General features: G+C 36.3%; 2 protein-coding genes across 13 annotated transcripts in view; one reads left to right on the top strand and one right to left on the bottom strand.

The window, feature by feature from the left end:
- Positions 1-21,803, top strand: part of LOC137174478 (uncharacterized protein MCAP_0864-like) — a 167,358-nt gene that overhangs the window by 27,403 nt on the left and 118,152 nt on the right. The window lies entirely within an intron of this gene.
- The window catches only part of LOC137174480 (low affinity immunoglobulin gamma Fc region receptor III-A-like), a 53,853-nt gene continuing 36,902 nt past the window's right edge, over positions 4,853-21,803 (bottom strand). The window contains exons 1-11 of one of the 12 annotated variants that reach the window (XM_067579795.1): positions 12,917-13,024; positions 12,773-12,808; positions 12,180-12,443; positions 11,302-11,544; positions 10,747-10,878; positions 9,453-9,509; positions 9,067-9,144; positions 8,699-8,773; positions 8,528-8,602; positions 7,367-7,467; positions 4,868-6,845 (exon numbers count right to left, since the gene is read on the bottom strand). In XM_067579795.1, the coding sequence (XP_067435896.1) occupies positions 6,822-6,845; positions 7,367-7,467; positions 8,528-8,602; positions 8,699-8,773; positions 9,067-9,144; positions 9,453-9,509; positions 10,747-10,878; positions 11,302-11,544; positions 12,180-12,443; positions 12,773-12,808; positions 12,917-12,974 (1,143 nt within the window). In that variant the 5' untranslated portion in view covers positions 12,975-13,024 and the 3' untranslated portion in view covers positions 4,868-6,821. Of the gene's footprint in view, positions 6,846-7,366; positions 7,468-8,527; positions 8,603-8,698; positions 8,774-9,066; positions 9,145-9,452; positions 9,510-10,746; positions 10,918-11,301; positions 11,545-12,179; positions 12,444-12,772; positions 12,809-12,916; positions 13,025-21,803 lie in introns of those variants that run through there. The other 11 variants (XM_067579790.1, XM_067579786.1, XM_067579787.1 and 8 more) reach the window with 11 other exon arrangements.

Consider the following 21,803-nt stretch of genomic DNA (forward strand, 5'->3'; position numbering starts at 1 on the left):
AAAATTATGGTAATAATGATACATTTTGCAGTTTTCATTGATAAGAATTCACAAAACTTTCCTGTTCTTTCTCTCATGTGCACCACATCATGTTTGCTGGTTATGTATGCGTGTGAATGAACAGACTCTATATTAAAATGAGAAGGCCATGCAGCAGTGTTGTACAAATGCATCTAGTTCCTGAGAGTTCACTGTTTTCAGTTTCAGTGTTTCAGACAGTTTACAGAAGTTTTCAGAGACGGTTTACAAGACTCCAGACATCAGAGCTCCAGCTGCACTGATGAAAAGAAATGTAAGGAACATGTTTCTGCTTTTATTTTGACAACCAGTTTTTTGTTTTTTGTTTTATTATGATGATTGTCCCATTTAATCCATCTATAAATCCACATCTGTACAATATGAGATTTATGAAATAAACCAAAATTAATCTATCATGAAGAGTTTTTTTTTTTGTTTTGTTTTGTTTTTTGTTTTTTTTTACTGTATACTCAGAATCAAACCAGTAAATGTTCTGCAATGTTATAAATGTTTATACAAAATGCTGATTTTTGTTTTGTTTTGTTCTTGGTAAAACTTTGCAACAAGATATAATATATAATTATAAGAATAAGTATAACTTGAGGACTACAGTATAATAGACAATGAGTTATTTGAGAACAGACTTAGAGATGTAAATTAAATGTTATGTAATGATTAATTAATATATATCTGTAAACTCTTCATACTGTTAACTACTCATTATTTACTAACTACTTAAACATTAGTCACTATTTTGTGCCCCCTGAAGTGATGCATCATGCTGAGAAGTTACTAGTAATTCTTCATTACTTCATGATTATATGACCACCATACTTATTATTTTTATTATTAAGAGTTTTTACAGGAATTCTCAAAAAAAATTTGATAACACTTTACTTTACTGGTCCTTTAGTTTTATACCAATGTACATTTTTGTGTAATTTGCAGGCATTTAATGGTCAATTTTTAGGGCTTTTTACAGAAAGGTTGGTGAAATTCAGTACAAATTATAATACAAAGCGGACCAAGTGTTAAGCTGGTTCCCTCTCATTATATTTGGGTCCATAGTTGTTAATTTGCAGAAAAATATCAATAAATTGTAATAACTTACAAAAAATGTATTAGCATTAGCATATTGAGGTCTTTCTTAAAAGCTTTAATGAGCACATTTTGCCTTTCAAAAAAGAAAGAACAGTTACCCAGCAGCTACTTTTAAGAACTTATTTGAAAAAATGTCCTGGAAATTAGTAGGAAAGTAATAGATAGTGCTAGTGCTACCGAAATTGTTGATAGCATTTTTAAGAAACGTGATATGCTAATATGTCCCTTGACACACAAAACTACACACTGAAAACTAAGCATCCTCTGTCTGTTAAAGGATTATCAATAGTCTTCAAGATTTTTTTGCTAATTAACATGAAACTACAACTCAATCAGGCATTAGTTATGTATGGATGGTATGGAAGATGGGTAGCAAGATTCACATGCACAGACTCCTCTTACTGGTGCCTCCTGATATTTTTATATCTGTCTTATTTATTTTTAAGTAAATATGTGTAAAGTCTTAAATACAAATGCACCCTTTGAGGTTGATGCAATTGCAATTTTGTTATGCTTGCACAATAACAAAAAGTTCTTGACTTGACTTTTTTCCATTTTTCTTATAATTTGTACCAAATTACAGCACCTGTTCTGTAAAATGTTTTAAAAATGAACAGTTAAATACCTGTAAATTACTCAGAACATGTCCAGGATATTAGTATGAAATTAAGGGACCTGTAAAATAAATTTTAATTGATTAAATTGATTTTAATGATCAAATTTGCCTCCAGTGGTGAAATTAAAACACTAAAACCTGCTGTTATATATGACACCAGAGATGCACTACACAAGAAAGGAAGTTCTTACTATCATCATACTGTACAGTCAGCAGCAAGACAACATGGAGGTTACAGCTCTATGCTTCAGACTGTGTGAGTCTCATCTCATTTTACATGACATTTATTAAATATATTTTATATATTATATATAATATTTATATATTTCAAAAAGAAATGATATGCTGGAGTTAGACATTAGAAACTTGACGTAATGGTGAAATCAGATATAATAGAAATCTTTTTTTCCTTTGCCTCTTCAGTGACAAATGTGTTGATGCTGCTGGTGACACAAATTGACAAAAGTTACGCTCAAAAACTTGATAAGTAGAAGTTGGTTTTACTGGTTGTTTTCTGAATCTGAATCATATTACAAAAGGAAATCCATAGACCTGCGATTAGCTTTTGTTGCACAATTTTGAAAGAGCATGGAAACTGAAAACCTGCAGCGTCAACTTGAACAGCACATTTTAAATGTGATTAAATAAATGTGAATATTTCTTGATTTTACAGTGTAGCTCACCAGTTTCATAAGTCTTTTTTTTTTCTTTCTATCACTTCAAAATAAAAACGCACATCATACCAGAACTCACACTTTTGGCATAATCACCCTCTTTATTTTGTTTCTTTGTGTCTCCGTCTCAGATGCAGCTTTTTCTCGTATTGTTCCATCCAGACTGCAACTCTTTGAATATGAGTATGTCTCCTTTAGCTGTGAGAGTTTTAATGGCTCAGATGGATGGAAAGTATTGAGAACTGTTAAAGGAGGATTTACCACATGTACTGCCAAGTGGAGGGTGTATTCAGGGTCATTCTGTGCCATTAGAAATGCCAGTCAGTCAGATAGCAGAGAATACTGGTGTCAGAGTGGAGGGGGAGAAAGAAGCAACACCATTATAATCACTGTCACTGGTATGTTTAAGTCACTATAAAAAGTAAATACCAAAATCTATCAGATTATCTTAAAAAAATAACTGATATAACTTTTGTTGTTCAGCTGGTTCTGTGATCCTGGAGAGTCCTGCTCTGCCTGTGATGGAAGGAGATGATGCAACTCTGCACTGCAGGAACAAGACAACCTCAAACTTCATTGCTGATTTCTTTAAAGATGGAAACCTAATCAGGTTTCTGAAGGAAACATGACCATCCACAGTGTTTCTAAATCTAATGAAGGACTATACAAATGTAATATCTCTGGAGCTGGAGAATCACCAGAGAGCTGGCTGACTGTCAAAGGTGAGACACACATATTTATTGTGTTTTTTTAAGCCTATCTCTTGATAAAATTATGAATTTGTGGCTCTCAATACTGCCTTGTCCTCCAAATGAAATGAAATGAAATTAAATTGTCCCACCTTGTCCCTCACTTGTCAGTTATGGCAATGAGCTACCTGTATTTGACCCTTATGCCTTGCAAGGGACCTAAAAGGGCCTTTAACGTTTTATTTTTTCGATCATTTTGGCTGTGATTGTGCTGTAGCCATGATTTTTGGCAAAGGTGTGTATTTTTTATCCAATTTTGGAAATTCAACCACAGATCCTATATTAAGTCTATAATACACTGTGTAGAAACAATACTAACTTTCAGCATGTTACGGCCCTTTTAGGTCCCATGGCCACAATAGCATAAAACCATGCATTCTATTTTATATGGCTTTCAAACTGAAGCCCTGGCTTCAAAGCTGCAGTTTTTACTATTTTCCAGCTGATTGAGCAATTTGTTCCTGTTTGTCCTGAGGAACAAATACATACTATTAGCATTGCTCTCCACTAGGGGCTATTCCAGGGGCATTTCATGCATTATCAAGTTTTTTAAAGGACATTGCAGCAAATTTATTCACATGAAAATGTTTTGTTTGTATTGATATGGATGTCCAAGGGCGGTTATGTGTGTGTTCGCAGAAACTAGTGTGTGTGTATATACCTAAAAAGCTGCTCCACTCATATACACTTGCACACACATGCATGTGCACGTGCAGGCCTTCTGACTCAATAAAATATAAGATATTATACCTGATACAGATGCCTACATGAGTTACAGTAAAGTATATGCTATTGACTGGAGCATTTACAATACAGTTATAGCAACTTCCTCTGTCATGGTGAAATATCAGATCTCAACAGTGTGAGAAGTTTCTGAAGGGTGAGACATGTCTGTCTTGCTCACACCTGTGTCATCAAAGTCATACAAGTTTTGGGCCTGTTAACTTGAATTTCAATTAGTAAATTGAAAACTCTTTTCACTTCATTGAAAACTTGTTTGCGTGTAAAACAAATTTATTTCCTAATTTTCATCAAGTCTATTTTTAGAAAAGTAAAGACTTTCAACCCACATGACCTGGTCAAAGTTTGATTGACATGTGTACTGTCAGGTGTGTAGAGACAATAAGTAACTGCAGCTGGACACAGAAAAATACTCATATATTTGAATGGAGAGTGTGAGCGAACCGAGGTTCTCGGGCCCTAATAAAGGAAAAACTGCAGTACAGAGCTACAAATTTTAGTTTTGATGGTATTTTTCTACAGCACTTTATCACTAAACTGTCACCCTCACTACATTTTTTCCCTTCCCCTCATCATCATCATCCCCACTACTAAGTTATACATATAAAATATAATTATTGTAAAACAAATGATAATAACACAAAACTTCATACAAAGTTTGTATATAATGTACTGTGTGTATATAGGCCTTTCTGCTGTATCCTACGAAAATGAGCTGCATTCAACCCCCACACCAGTGGCGGCTGGTGAAAATTAGAGTTAATAAAAAATGTACTTTCACCCTGTGTGAGTGTTATATTGTGTGTGTATAGATGCTTTAATTGGAGATAAAAAAGTGTTTGCTGTCACCATGAACTACAGTGGAAATTTGTTTCCAGCACATGCAACAAAAAATCACATTTAAATCAGGAGACACAAGTGAATGGAGAAAAGATCATGTTTATTATACAAATAGAAATGATAGTCATAAAGTCTTTGGCGCTTGGACTCCATGAGGACATCATCCCTGAGCAGCCACAAGATACATTCCCCCATGGAGTCCAGACAATAGTGGCGATGGTGGCTGATGACTTCAGATGAGACTGATAGCTGATGAAGTAATGGGACTGATGATGCACTTAACAGCTGCATGCTAGACTAATGCAGAGAGAGAGAGACTTATTTAAAAAAAAACAGCAACCAGATGATAGGCTAACAATGAAAGTGTGTCGCTGTGCTATTGAATAGAAGTGATCAGCTGGTGAGAACTGAAACTCAGACCACGCCCCCAGGCATTGACAGCTTGCAAATAGAGAGAGCATGCATGAGAGATGAGTATGACATAGCAGTATGAGCAATAGAACTACAGCTGGCATACAAAAGATAGTCTTCCTGACTGAACCTTCGCTAAGCTCCATAAAAACATATTAAATTCCTGTAGTAAAAACTGATAATAAATATAAAATACTACTCTCAAATATAGCATTTACATACATACTCATACAAGAAATGTCAAAGAGGTGAGTGATGTAGCACCCCCGGGTGTTTCTGTGGTTAAGTTGTGGAGATTGCACTAGAGAGGCTTAATCTATCATTTTATTAACAGTCAGTGTTTCCTGTGTGTGATTATTACTTTGTGTTGTGCTGCAGTCTGGATGTGCATGACTATTTGATTTTAATGCAGCATCATACTTTTAACATAATACATGTTACATTTTTCAAACATATGCAAATCAAAACACACCTTCACATCATATGATGCAGCTGCTGTAAATATTATATAACAGCATGTAAGTTTAAAATCATGAATTGTCTCTGTATGTTTCTTCAGTAAAACATGAGCAATAACATTCCTCTGAAGGAAAACAGAAGTGTTTATGAGAAAGATGACAGTTATATAGTTTTACTGCAGGGGGCAGAGTAGGGGTTATGATACATGCTGGTAACTCAATGATGACTGACTTGTGTGTGTGTGTGTGTGTGTGTGTGTGTGTGTGTGTGTGTGTGTGTGTGTGTGTGTGTGTGTGTGTGTGTGTGTGTGTGTGTGAGTGTGTGTGAGAGAGAGAGAGAGAGAGAGACAGAGAGAGAGAGAGCTAAGCAATGTTCGACTATCGGTAACAAAAGACTGCAGTCATGTTATTATTTATTTATTTATCTTAAACTGGTCCCGTATATGCTTTTCTCATCTCCTTTTGTCTGAAACTGAAGGTTTCGGAATGTAACATTTAATAAATTGTAACTGATACACTTACATCTCTGCAGTGAGCATATTTCTGAGAGTCCATTTTCAGAAGAACTAAAAAAAATGGACCAAATAACGTAAGTGTGTGCCTGCTAAGTTTTAACATCTTTGCTCAGCTTCATTAAAAATTAGACAAACTTTCAGGTTTGCTACTTTACCTCTGATGAGTGGAGCTTGTTGCAAAACCTTTACAGATTTACAGACACTATGACAAAATGATGTAATTTATGTTAAAATAGAATTATAACATTAGCTATCATTTACTAAGCAGTTCAATTGCAGTTTTTTTTATTTCTTTTCGGTTAAATGACCTGTGACTTTATTGCTGAATCCAAATAAATAAACAACATAGAACAACATCTGGACTAATGAATGTATATAAACTTTGCTGCATTTAACTATATTTCCTATCCAATATACAAAATTTACAATTCTTTGTTTCAAATTCAGTTTAAACTTCTTGAAATTGCACGTGTCTGTGGCCATTTCATTCAATTTTAATGGACATTTATTGCTTTGTTACAGAAAAAACAGAATACAAATGTAAAAGGTTGTAGATGTAGGATGATAGTGGATAGTAGAGTACATGTTTGTCTTGTTTGCAATTTGTAATGAAAGTAAAATTTCAAAAAGTAAAAACTTCAAAAATTGACAAATACAAGTTCATAAATTGTCATTTCTTCTGTCAGTACAGCAAAGCTTCAGGTTTTTCTCCTCTTCTGCTTCTGTAAGACAGAAAATACAATATCTGTTGTAAAATATTCTAAACTCAGAATAACTTACTCAGCTCTTCCCTGAGCTTTTGCTCATAAGCCAGGCCTTCTTCAGTGAATGGAACATGCTCAGGCTTCATCACATGACACAAGTACACAATTTAGGCCATGTGAAGACATCTGAGCAAGTCTCATTCGCTGCAGAAGACCATGAAATATGCTTTAAAAATGTAAGTAAATGAACTTTGAGTTTTGAATATTTTACCACAGCTTGTGTTTCCAAGGTTAAGTGTGAATCTCCAAGCTTGAGGACAAAGACTATGTTGCATGTTCACTAGTGTAACTTGTTTAAGGGGAAATATCGAGCCTGGACCTTTGTACTGAGTCTTTAGTTCCCTGATGAACTTTTGATGGACACCACTTGCATTCACAGCTGGAGGAGCATATGAAGGTGTAACATGGAAAGTTTGAGATCCCCTCTAAAGAGTAATCAGTAAAATAAAGACAAAGTTGCGGCTGGAGTCCAGAAATACCTTCAGTCTTTCCTGGATGGGTGAATAAAGAATCTTCCGCTCTGTGAAACGTGGATCTTTAGGGTTCTGGGTCACTGTGGAGCTGGATAATCCTGATTCTGCTTTGGAAACATTTGTGTTGTTTCATTTGTGTTGGAAAAGAACATGATAAGACACATTATCCGAACTAAATCATGATTGCCACAGTAATCTTTTATGATTCAACCATCTTGACCTTTCTTCTAGACAAATATCTTCATGTCAAAATCTTTTTTTCTCTATTTATTTGTTCTATCCAGCACTTTCATGTTATTAGATGTACTAAAAGTTTGAAGCCTTTTGGGAATTCTGGCAGAGTCAGTAACATTTGTTTTTCTAACCTTTTCTAAGCAAATATCATGTGTCAGCATCTGTTTCATTGTACTCATACAATCTTGTTTTGGCTTTTATCAAGGTATAATTTGTGTTTTTCTCTTGACAATCTTGGGCTGGTTTCACTCTAGAGATTTAACACATGCAAGCTGAGATAATTTCTTCTCTTAACTTATCAAAAGAAGCACCAAACTTGCAACCATGTGCATGTGAGAAGAACACAGGACTCTTACATTTCTCTGCTATTTGCAAGGTGCGAACATTGAATACAAATGTGTCATCTATGTGTAAGCAGAGCTCGCAAAACACTTTTGTGAGACGGGTCTTGAACAGCATCACCTCATTAACACATTGACCAAAATACAGGTAGAAACGCTGTGCACAGTTAGTTAAGTGTGACTTGTCTTGTGCTGTCACACAACAGTGTGAGACTAAACTGTTAGTATGGAAATATGAAATATGAATGTATGTTGCAAATCAATATGGCAAAACAAATTCTTTAAAAGTTGCCCTGACAGAGTTAATGCTCTCAGAGTCCTTATTTAGTACAATATGTCCTTGGTTTTTAAATGTCTTTTACAATACGAAAAATATTTTGGATTAACTGTAAATGATCATTACTGTCATAACTGACAGTTAGAGTCACTTTAGCGTCAAATAACCCACAATGGAAGTGTATATGTGGACCTTTGTAGTCGCATATGGGACGTATCAAATGAAGACATAATGTTGAAATGTCTGTAGTTGTGCTAAAATAAATGAATTTGGGGATTTTAAAGATTTTGAAAAGACAAAACAAAACATACGGACCAGCTTGGAGAGCTTGTGGAGTCTTATCTAACTTCAAGGCAGAGTAAACAGGTTGAAGTGATGATTCATCTTCATCTAAAGGAGAGAAACATCAGTGAGACAAACTCACAGATCATCTTAAAGTAGCACATTATAAATATTTCTGCTGGCAGGATGAGGGGGCCTTTCTACCTTTTTGTGTCTGTGGTTTTCTTCTGTGGTTTGTGTCCCGGCTCAGACTATCAGCAGCACCTGCAGTGTCTGAAGCTAAACAACACGTATGAGACACTGAGGTGTTGCAAAAATAATTCACACATCAGCACGTCTCAACCTTTACTGGTAGCAACATCTCAACTGTCACTTGCAATATGAGGAATAGTGAAACTAAACAACTCTTCTCATTAAAACAAACTTTCTGTTTTTACTCGATTTAAGATGCTGAAAGTAGAACGTGTCTCTGAAAATGAAGAATATAAATGTGCATATAAAATTCCTCAAATCCTCCAGAATATAAACGCACATCAAGTTAATGTAAAATTTAAATAGAAAGTCAAGTAAACCTTTGTCTTGTCTCTGTTTAATGGTCACGACTGCATACGTTACACCGCTTGGATCATCTGCAGTGTCGTCTCCAAAGACTGAAACATAAAAGAAAATGTTTGTAAAAAAAAATGTAAACTACATTTAAATTATTATACACTGAAGTAGAAGTTTGGCAGCTTGAAAGGTTTAATTATAGATAAATATAGAGTACTAACATCCTCAAAAACAAGTTTAATAATAAAAATTCTATTTACTGTAGCTTAAAAAAGAAATTAAAAACTTTTCAAAAAAATTGTATATATTTCTGTTTAGTCTAAAAACTGTATAAATCAAAATAGTTTTGTTTGGGTACTAATGGAGCAATCTGGAGTGAATCTACAGTGACAATAATTACCATCCTCACCTATTTGATTGTGCTCACTTGAGCCTGATGATGTCTTTGAGGAAAAGCAGAACACCGCTGGAAGATAGAAAAGGAAAAATAACGACAAAAGGAAATTAAAGTCTGTTATTTCAAAAAAACAATTGTTGTCAACAAGTGTTGTCTTTTCTACGCGCTGCACAAATGAGTACAATTATGTCAACTGTATACAAAAATAAATAAATAAATAAATAAATAAACACAAATGTACATTAAAACAAAAAAAGTACATTTTTCATTAGTTGATGCATTTTACCATCCTCAGGTTATTGTACGGCTAAATATTATTGAATTTTCCAAAATATAGAAAAACTGTACTACATAGAGAAAGACAAACATGATATTTTCAAAGTTTGTAGGTTAATGAATTGTACACTATTATATGAAATACATGTTTAACCCTCATAGTATTTTTTTTTTTTTTAATCTGATGGCTTGTGGCTCTTTTGGGGGAAATTCTTTGGTATACTGGCAATTATGCTTTTTACAGCAGCGTTAAGGCAAAGGAAGTTTATTTGTATTGTTCAGTTCAAAGTGCTTTACATAGAGCATTAAAGGCATCGAGACACAATATAAAAGCAACACAGGGCAATGTGAAAAGACATTTAAATATAATTTAAAAGTGTTAAATTTGGAAATAAAAAAGAAGCTCAAATAGAATAAGACAGATTAACAGGAAGATAAAAGTTCCAGTGCAGTGTAAGATATTAACCCTCAAATTTGGTTTAATAAAAGGCAAACAGAAAAGTCTTCAGCTGTGTTAGTCGAGTCTACTGAAGATAAATGCATGGACAAGTTTTTCCAAATCCTGCTGAGACATAAGTCCTTTAATTCTTGATATATTCCTCAGGTAATAGTAGGCTGACTATGTAATTGTCTTAATGTGGCTGTTTAAATTCAGGTCTGAGTCCATGACTACACCAAAATTTCTGGCCTGGTTTGTAGTTTTTAACATTATCGATTGAAGCTGAGTGCTGACTTTTAGCACGATAGTGTTAGCCAACATTACTGATCAGATATTACAACATAACGTTAAGAGATGGAGAGGACAGATGGATTACTGTGAGAAGTACTTGCCAAAAATAAAGAAAATATAAGAAAAGTTGGTTTACTTCAGGACAGTTTTGATGAAGGACTTTGATGCTCTTTTGTATTAATGCGTACACTATTGGATAAAAGTGAAATGCAAAGTTTGACAGAGTGCCATGTGCTTCTCATCAAGCTTTCCTTTATTTTGGTAGTAATTAACACACAATATATTTGGGAGAGTACTTACCTGTACTTCTGCGTCTCCCAATACAAAGAAATCCCACCACCAGCAGCACCAGGGACACCGTTACAATGATAATAGCAACCCACAGGGGGAGGGGGTTGGGGATGGAGGAGCGATGGAGGACAGTATGGTTCCCTTCATGAGGTGTTTGAGAGGTGACAGAAACACTCTTTGCTGTAATATACATAACACTGTGTATGTATGGATTACATAAAATTTTTTATTTAAACAATTAAACATATTTACGTATGTAAGCGAGCTGGAAATATGAAGAATATTCTGCAGGAAAGTGGCACTAAAAGGTCACTTTTATTTACCTATGAGGTCATAATTTAGGCAGGACAGATGTTAAATATTTAGAAATTATTTAACCAGCTAAAAGTAATAATTTCTACAACACGGGTAGACACATTCCCTTTTTCAAACAAACTTTTATACAAACGTTCTATCAAGTGTTCTCATACATAGGGTTTTCATATCATGTATAATCTGCAAGAATTCTGGCCATACAACCAGAAAAATGTCATATTTTAGTTTTGTAACACTCTTGTGTCTCACCTCTGACAGCCAACCAGCTCTCTGGTGATGTTCCGACATCAGAGGTGCACTTGTAGAGTCCTTCATCAGACATGGAAACACTGTTAATGGTCATCTCTCCTGCTGCAGCGCTCTTCATGAGGACACCATCTTTGTAGAAATCAGCTCGGAGGTTGGTGGAGTTTGTCTTGTTTCTGCAGCGCAGAGTCACATCGTCTCCCTCCATCACAGGAAGGACGGGACTCTCCAGGATCACAGAACCAGCTGAACAACATATTGAAAAAATACTAGAAATATGTTATATGTACAATTTTGCACTAAAACAGTAGAAAATTGGGAAAAATTCAGACAGTATTGGAATAAATGGTATCCATAATTTTATTCATATCGCACCATGTGTGAGATTTAGACAGACACAATAAAAAAATAGCAGTAGGCAGAGGTTTCCACATTTCTGTACCATAATTCATTTGTAATTTTTACTATAATTGAAGAAATGATTTTAGATTTCACCACAGACAGACTTTTAAACATAGAAAGGTTCTGGTTTGACCCTGACTCTGCATGAATGATCATAAAATGTTAACTTATGAAGTTGAGCCATCTACTCTCTTAATAAGGAGCGTACAGGCAACATGGGACATAGACGATGTCTAATTGTTCAATGTTTTATTCTTCCCTTATACAGATTCCATGATTCTGTAAAAACATACATTTAATAAAATCTACCAAATTTACAATAAACCTGATCATCTTGAACATGTTGATCTGAGAACAAATTATTTTATAATTTATATAGTGTATTATAGTTTCATACTGGACATACTGGGTGAGAAACAGATAATTACCAGTTCAAATGGATATATAGTGGTTTTAGAAACACAATAAACATACTGTACCAGTGACAGTGATGTTGACACTGTTGCTTCTCTCTCCTCCATCAGTCTCACACCAGTATTCTCCGCTGTCTGTTGGATAGGCTCTATCAAGGGTGCAGAAGGACCCTGTTGGCGTCCTCTTAATATCACATACTAGTGTAAATTCCTCATTATTCCTGATTCCTCTCAACTGAGTTGAGTTATCAAACCCAACACAGTCAAGAGAAACTGAGTCGTATTCAAAGTGCTGCAGTCTGTCTGGAGTGATACGAAGAAAAGCTGCATCTGAAACCGAGAGGTAATTATTTTTTAAAAAGTGTCCAATGAAACATCCAGAACTGGATCAAAACAAATGATTGTAGGTGCGTCCACCTTATGACAGAAACAGTTTGAATTGAGTCTCTTTGCAAGATACATTCAAGTTTTCACCAGCAACATGAACATTAATTAATTAATGATTGAACCCTTCATAAAATATACAACATTAAACAAAATTGTAGGAACCTAAATTACATCATAGATTCAAAAGGTTCACGTCAACCTTCTACCTTGATTCTTTAGATGAAAGAATGATGCAAAAAAAGTATCTTTAGGATTTTGTATTTGTTACTCACCACTTTCCTGAACTTGCTGAATGATTTCAAGCATCACTGGATAAATAAAGGAACAGAGTTGTACATCAGACATCAGATATTTTGATGTAAATGACTATGAAAAACTTATAAAAAGAGAGGAAACCATGACAGGTGAGTACTCACACAGTCTGAAGCAGAGAGCTGTGACCTCCATGCTGTCTTGTTGCTGCTGTCTGAGCATCAGACTGAATGCAACTTTATTATAATGTAAGTTAGAACTTCCTCTTCCTGTGGTTTGACAGTCTTTGAGTTATAGACTCTCAGTCAAGAGGGGTCGACCATCCCTGACTTTCTGATTGGTTCAAGTATCCCTAAAGTTAGTGTAACTTTTACCCTACAGACAGTAAAGGTGCTATTTTTTACTTATTCTCTGCAAATCATTGCTGCAAGAAACCTAGAAAGTAATCTGGTCAGTACTCTCCGATGTTAAATGTGACAATGCTCAGTAAATTCAAATCCTTTAATTAGGTAAAAGTAACAGTATTTCAAATAAAGTAAAACTCCTGCATTCAAAATGTAACTTAAACCTGTGTTATGCATAGGATATGTTTTGAAAAGACATTCAGGGTTTATCACTAAACTCTCTCACCTCACTGTATGTCCTGGAATAATGATCTCACATGTATTAAGGGAACTGTGTTGTCAACTTGTAGCCACAAGATGTCACTGTAGAGTGTGAGTCTGTCAAATCGAAGAATAAACAAGGGAAACAAGAGTTTCATCTTCCATGTTTAAAAACACAGAGGTGAGAGGAGTGAGTGAATCAAGTGAAATGAAAAGGTTATTCACTGCATTCAACAAAATAATGGAAAAATAAATAAACGAACAGAAAATACACTTCTTGGGTTTCTTGTTTATCAGATAATCCACTGACGGGTTCACAATTGTGTCTTAAAACAACAGTCAGGAGCCCAAATGAACATGTTTTTCTTACTGTAATCATTCCTCCTGTTCATACTGACCATTAGAAGATCCCTTCATAATGCACTTACAACGTAAGTGATGGGGGACAAAATCCACAGTCCTCCTTCTGTGCAAAAATGTATTTAAAAGTTTATCTGAAGCTAATATGAAGCTTCAGCGTCCAAATGAGTCAAATGAAGTCAATATCTTTCAACGTTACAGTCTTTTTAGTGCCAAAGTCCTTCTTTTTGTTACTATACTTCCACCGCAGCTCAACAGGGAAACACTGTCCGAGGAAACACAAAGAGGGAATTTGATGCTAAAAAGACTGTAAATGTGTCAGATATCCACTTGATATGACTAACTCAGACTGCTGAAGCCTCATATAAGCTTCACATCAACTTTTAAAGGTCCAGTATGTAGTATTTAGTAACATCTAAAAGAACAGACTTGGTAAAAATTGAATAGATTGTTTATAAGAATATCTTAATTAGTGTCTAATCAGCTGAAAATAATAATTGTTGTGTTTTCGTTACCTTAGAATAAGCCCTTTATATGTACATAGGAGCGGGTCCCCCTCCACGGTGGCCGCCATGTTGCATTGCCATGTTTCTACAGTAGCGCAGAACGGACAAACCTAACACTGACTCCAGTGAGGGCCTTACATGTTTTAGATTCAGTGGGCAACTACCGGAATGCACCGGTTTTAAAACAAAGAAGAAGAACGGACCAAACATTTTGTATTATGAGAAGTTTTTGAAACCAAAATCTGATAAATGGAGGATCATACTTATTTAGAAAATCACAGGAGCGTGAATTGTCATCGTCAAAGAAACAAAAACACGAAGAAGCTAAATGAAATCAGGACAAGCAACGGCATAAAACGAGGATAAACCCAGATGGAAATCCCTGATGAGAGAAATGTTTGCAGACTGACGCCAAAGTTTCCTGTTTATTGCTGGACAGGTAAGAGTGTAATGTATATTTATTTTGCCCCGCTGGTAATGGTTCAAAACCTATATGATGTACAATGTTTATTAGCAGTACATTAGTTTCCCTGAAAAGAAATGCCGCCATGTAACGTTAAATATTAGCACACTTTAGCCTCAGTTTGTGCCTCTCACAGAGCTCGTGGTCTGATAAGAGACAACAGGGAGGCAACGTCGTGCTAATAACCCAAAGATTTATTCATTTTCTGTGGCAGTAAGACAACACATTGACTGATAACTAAGATATTTAGCGCTGGTGATGTGCTAAAGACAGTAAGTCAGAGTAATGAGTTAGTGTGAAAGATAAACTGAGGAGAAGTCTGCTCATCACCGAGTTAATACATCCTGTGAATATATATTTATATTTTTCACAGTGCTCCATGATTTCATTGTTTGCTCCTAATTTGTCATTTATGAGCACATGTACACATTGGGGGGCAAAGTTAGCTTATAGTCCAACACAAGTAACGTTTTCCCTGTTTCAATGTTGTAAAACATGTAATTGCTACCTGTGTAGGTCCTGTAGCATCAATGCATGGTATTGCCTTTATCTTCATCCTAAAGTGACTGTGTAATAGGTCAGGGGTATTTCACCATGTGCCATAGATGGCTGGGAGTACGTTGGTTTTCCTTACAACCAAAGACAACAAAAGTTGATTTCACTGAATAGCCACTTGTCTCTGACTTAAAGTGTGTTAATCAATTAAATAATCTGATCTAGTCTGTTGTTGGGATGAAAATCTGCATGGAATAAGGTTGAACAGTTTCTGGTGAGCACATTAGATAGATAGATAGATAGGTAGATAGATAGATAGATAGATAGATAGATAGATAGATAGATAGATAGATAGATAGATAGATAGATGATTTATAATAGTAAGTTCATTCATTTGTGCTGTTTTATTTTTCTCAGGCACTATGGGTTGGCTTTATTCACCATGTCTGTGACATTCACACCCGTCATATCAGAAGTATTGCAGACCAAGTGAAATGAAATGTGTGTGTGTAAGCTGCAGTTCCCACAGCTTTCTGTCATCGTTAAGGGTTAGAAAATGGTTAAAGGTTTGGCCAAAGTATTGACATAATAAAAATAGATTCCCCAGTATCCATTTGTGGACAAAACATTCCAGATGTACAGGATGAGTTATATATGTTCATAACTGATTGTGAATATTTGATAGAATTAGAGTAAAATGTGTCTGGAATTTGTCCATATTGACATTAGTAACAAAACTGCAGCTGTAATATACAATGAACAGAACTCACCTGCTGCAGGCTGTGTTTCACTGCAGGTAGCTGCAGTGTTTGATATGATGTTAGATGTTACTTCACCTGCAGCTGTATTTGAACATAAAGAACATCCAGACTGTTAAACCACTGCACTAAGTCCTTTGTGTCATTCTACTGCATATAAAGTAGCACCGTACAAATAAACTATATTTAATTTGACTAAGACCTACATTTTATCAGTAACAATGTGTAATTGTAACATTCAACAACAACAATAGTAATCAAAGCTGCAAGCAGCGTTGGTCGGGACCTCGCACTCTGGCCCGTCGGGATCAGATCATTTTGCTTTTTAAAAATGAGGGATATTTCTTATAAGTGTGGTGTGCTTTTATTTTGAAGGTTTGATTGACAAGATGAGAATTTTCTGCGGGGTGAGACATGTCTGTCTTGCTCACACCTGTGTCATCAAAATCATGCAAGTTTTGGGCCCATTCACTTGAATTCCAATTAGTAAATTGAAAACTCTTGATGAGTTTGCGTGTAAAACAAATTAATTTCCTAATTTTCATCAAGTCTATTTTTAGAAGAAAAAAAAAAGAATTTTAACCCACATGACCTGGTCAAAGTTTGATTGACATGTGTACTGTCAGGTGTGTAGAGACAATAAGTAACTGCAGCTGGACACAGAAAAATACTCATATATTTGAATGGAGAGTGTGAGCGAACCGAGGTTCTCGGGCCCTAATAAAGGAAAAACTGCAGTACAGAGCTACAAATTTTAGTTTTGATTTTATTTTTCTGCAGCACTTTATCACTAAACTGTCACCCTCACTCCATTTTTCCCTTCCCCTCATAGGTCATCCCCACTCCTGAATTATACATATAAGACTCATAATTATTGTAAAATAAATGATAATAACACCAAACTTCATACAAAGTTGTATATAATGTACTATATGTATATAGGCCATGTGTAGCACAGAGACAGCACTGGTGAAGGTCACAAATGACCTCCTGACTGCATCAGACAAAGGACTTGTCTCTGTACTTGTCTTGTTAGATATTAGTGCCATATTTGACAAAATTGAGCATCAAATCCTATTACGGAGACTAGAACATTTAATTGGCATTAAAGGAACTGCATTAAGCTGGTTTAAGTCCTATTTATCAGATCGATTTCAGTTTGTACATGTTAATGATGAATCCTCCATGACAGCAAAAGTTAGATACGGAGTTCTACAAGGTTCTGTACTTGGACCAATACTATTCACTTTGTATATGCTTCCTTTAGGTAATATCATTAGGAAACACTCCATAAATTTTAAATGCTATGCAGATGACATATCTTTATCAATGAAGCCTGATGAAACCAATCAGCTATCTAGACTCGAAGCATGCCTTAAGGACATAAAGACCTGGATGACCTGCAATTTTCTGCTATTAAACTCAGACAAAACTGAAGTTATTGTGCTTGGCCCTAAACACCTTAGAAACACATTATCTAATGATTTAGCTAATCTAGATGACATTACCCTGGCCTCCAGCATCACCATAAGGAATCTGGGAGTTATTTTTGATCAGGATATGTCCTTTAACTCCCACATAAAACAAATTTCAAGGACTGCCTTTTTTCACTTATAAAATAAGTAATATTGCAAAAATCAGGCACATTCTGTCTCAAAAAGATGTAGAAAAAATAGTCCACGCATTTGTTACTTCTAGGCTGGATTATTGCAATTCCTTATTATCAGGCTGCCCTAACAAGTCTGATAAGTCTAAAGACTCTCCAGCTTGTCCAGAATGCAGCTGCATGTGTACTGACTAAAACTAGAAAAAGAGATCATATTTCCCCCATCTTAGTGTTGCTGCATTGGCTTCCAGTGAAATCAAGAATTGAATTTCAAATCCTTCTCCTCACATACAAAGTCCTTAATGTTCAGGCGCCATTATATCTTAAAGAGTTCATAGTACCCTATTTCCCCACTAGAGCACTGCGCTCCCAAAATGCAGGCTTACTGGTGGTTCCTACAGTCTTTAAAAGTAGAATGGGAGGCAGAGCCTTCAGCTATCAGGCTCCTCTCCTGTGGAACCATCTTCCAGATTCAGTCTGGGGGGGCAGACACACTCTCTATGTTTAAGAGTAGGCTTAAAACTTTCCTTTTTGATAAAGCTTATAGTTAGGGCCGACCAAGCTCACCTTGGATCAGCCTTTAGTTATGCTGCTATAGGACTAGACTGCCAGGGGACTTCCCATGATGCACTGAGCTCCTCTCTCCTCTTCTCCATCTGTATGTATTATTTTACCATTAATGCATGTTGCTAACTTGACTTCTTCCCCGGAGTTCTTTGTGTTTTCTCATCCACAGCAAACCCCGTGAACCATGCTGACGTGTTGAGGTCCTTCTTCTGTCCTTCATCAGCTGTTCCCGCTGTGGTTGCTGTTTGTTGCTGCTACTCATGTATCTATTGTTGTTTTTGTTGTTGCTGCTGTTGCTGTTCTGCTTCTCTGTGTCCCCCCACACCCCCACCCTCTTCTCTCTCTCTCTACCCAACCGGTCAGGGCAGATGGCCGCCTACCTAGAGCCAGGGTCTGCTTGTGGTTTCTTCCCGTTAAAGGTTTTAAAGTTTTTCCTTACTGCCGTCACCAAGTTCTTGCTCATGGGGGAATTGTTGGGTCTCTCTCTCTGTAAATTAAAGAGTATGGTCTAGACCTGCTCCATGTGAAAAGTGCCCTGAGATGACTTTTGTTGTGATTTGGCGCTACATAAATAAAATTGAATAGAATTGAATGTTGGCAAGAATATGTACAAGTTACCTCTGTGTCCAGAATGTAAACTCACATAGTTCATGCTAAATGTCAAAGGAATATTGTGCTTTAGATGTCATATTTTTACTCCTTATGTTGGGGAATAATGTGTGTTTTGCAAGTTAGAATGAGCTATAGTTTGTATTTGTGTATTAAAGCTAGACCACAGTAATGTTACTGTTTATTATTGAGTTTAAAAAGGTTTCAGAAGGTTGTAGGTGTGACAGTTAGCCTGTGAGAGCTAGTTGCTCACTCTCTGCACTCACTAGCTTCAAATCACCTGCCGATGTGATATTCTCCTGTTAGCTTTGAAGTGCACTTAGGTATTTAATTTCCCAATTAAAGACAATTAAAGGTCCCCTTTGGATTCCTACTAAAAGAGACACTTTAAAAAAAAAAAAAAAAGATTTGTTAGCAGGGTTTAATTTGTTATGCATCTATAAATATCCATTTAATTTTAATTGAAGTGTAAGTTTCCTTTAATTTCATGTCTATAAGGTATGTAAGGAAGTAGGATAAAGATACTCTGTGATTATCTAAAGTATAATAAGGATAGCTGTGCTCCAGTACAGCAATTCATACAAATAACTGGATGTAAGTAGTAAACTGCTATGAGACCCTAAATAAATTCTGCTGAGTTGTTACACTAATATGGTCTCAGTAATTATTTTATGGTAAGCTGAAGCAGTGGTTACAACTACAGTAGTAGAAAAAAATGTTTAAATGCATGGCATTCATTTTGGCCCTGTTTACACCTGGTGTTAACATGCGACTCGGGTGATCCGATCACAAGTGGACAGCTTTAAGTGCGTCTGTCTATACCTTAACATTAACATGCGTCTCCACATGTGTCCTGAGTGACCACTCGTGATCGGATCTCACTTCCCTGCTCTATATGCAAATAAACACGGACATCATTTCCGTTTTCAAAGACCACATTCGTTCGTTATTCGTCCAAAGCTGTGCTTAACTTGTTTGATAACAGGATAAATATTCAGGATATAAATAAATATTCCCCGCGTCGGGAGAGAGAGAGAGAGAGAGAGAGAGAGAGAGAGAGAGAGAGAGAGAGAGAGAGAGAGAGAGATCCCCGCAGCTGCATCTCTCCATTCAGAGACACTGTGCGCAGTTACGCATAAGACTCAGCAGCATAACTTTATTGATTATTTAAATCTCCGACACGCTGACAGGATCGGTCAGGATCTAATGTTAATTAATGTTCTGTGTCCTTCTACATATCCAATAGGCCTATGTCAGCTGTTGCACACGCAGTCCAGGTTCATACAGTGAAACTGTTTGGAGTAAAGCAGCTGTCCTCCTGATAAATCCTGAGCTCCATTGTGTCGAGCATACCAGCAAAACTAAAAGCTGTCGTTATCAATTTGACAGGACAGAGGAAATTATCCAGCGACGTTTAGCTTCTGGAATATTTTTTTAGACAGATAAGCGAAAAATGAATGGTTTCATTTCTATTCTAATTGTCGATTTGAAGAGGGAAACTGGTTAGGGAAACGAAAAAAACGGGAGGTGGATTACGTTTTTAATTCACATGAAAAACCAAATAATTTGTTTATCCTGTTATCAGACAAGTTGAACAGCTTTGGACGGAGGGTCCTGTCCCTAATCTGCCGGAAAATGGAGGACGTCAGTTGAGTAGACGGTCCTTCAATGTGGCCCAGGACTCATCGCATTCACACTGCTGGATAAATGTGGTCATTTGCGGCCCAGACCACCTCCGAAGGGATGTGGGGTGCGTTGGGTGCGTTTACACTTTTATTTAGAGCTGTCCACTTGTGATCGGATCACCCGAGACGGATGTTAATATCAGGTGTAAACAGATTTGGCATGTTGAGACTGGAACAGGGCTGGAGGGCGGAGGGTTGCCGTGCTCATGTCCCCCTTTAGAACCCCTACACTTTTAAAATCGCTGCTCCGCCCCTGGTGGTGACCCTGTTTCTAAGGAAGTGACCGTTGGGAAAGAGAACTGTTGCCTAATGCAAGAACGGAAGGAACAGTTGACAAGCTAGAGCAGATTTTAAACATATTTTAACTGTGCTGTCTAATGAAATGACCGACACATCACACAGCAGGTACGTTGTCTTCTGAATTTAATTTAGCCTTTTCTGCATGTTTCATCTAACTACTATTTTAACTATGAGTCGATCTCGCTGTTCGGAACACCACTAGCAGCTTGTTTCTTCCTTACAGCCCCAGTTGAGAGAGAATGTCCATCGACAGATAAGCTGTCAGCGACCAAAATTCTCCATTTTCCACTTGGCCCAGCTAATAAGCCACTGTTTTGATAGCTGCTCCAGAGGGTTGAAAAAAGTATGTCCAATGGGTCAATTAAATGAATAATAGATTATGCAACAGCTAGGGATGTCAACAATTAATTACAGAATTTCCTCAAGTAGCACCTCAACTGCAGAGGCTACCCGGCCTTATATTAGTGACAGGCCTTTATTTCTAAATTCCCTCTATATTTTAGTACAAAGCCTCCTTTTCTTCTGATCCACGCCCTGTTAAAGTTTTGTTACTGCATTATGCTGTTACATATAAACTCAAGACTTCCTGTATCCATTTCAAATTAAAAGCCCCCTAGCATTTCTGTAGACATGATCCCTTAATTTCTTAACTTTTAATTTATTATTTGTTATTATTTGCAGGAATGTGTTGTAGAAAATTCAGTGACTTGCACGGCTATGTAACACTTCAGATGAGTAATCCAGAACAAGAAGGTGTTGAAAATAGCATGGTGATATTGTTAAATTTATTAAATGTTGTGAAGTAACAACATTGTGAAGTTACAAAACTGTGTTATGTCCTTGTCTACTAGCAATGGCCACACTGTATTCTACAATACTTACTGATCAACATACTTCTTGTAAGCATTTCTCTGAAACACTTCTTCCCATTGACTCCTTTCCAGTTTATTTTTTTGGCCACTGTGTCTGAGAAAATCCTTGACAGTATATTCCATGTGATTCTTTCGGTGTTCTGTCCTCATACAGCACCAAGAGCAGAAATCTGACAAGACAGAAAAGTATTTCAGATCAAAAGACAAAAAACTGGATACAATTGT

Source organism: Thunnus thynnus, chromosome 22 (assembly GCF_963924715.1).
Source record: "Thunnus thynnus chromosome 22, fThuThy2.1, whole genome shotgun sequence".
In the NCBI taxonomy this organism is placed as follows: domain Eukaryota; kingdom Metazoa; phylum Chordata; class Actinopteri; order Scombriformes; family Scombridae; genus Thunnus; species Thunnus thynnus.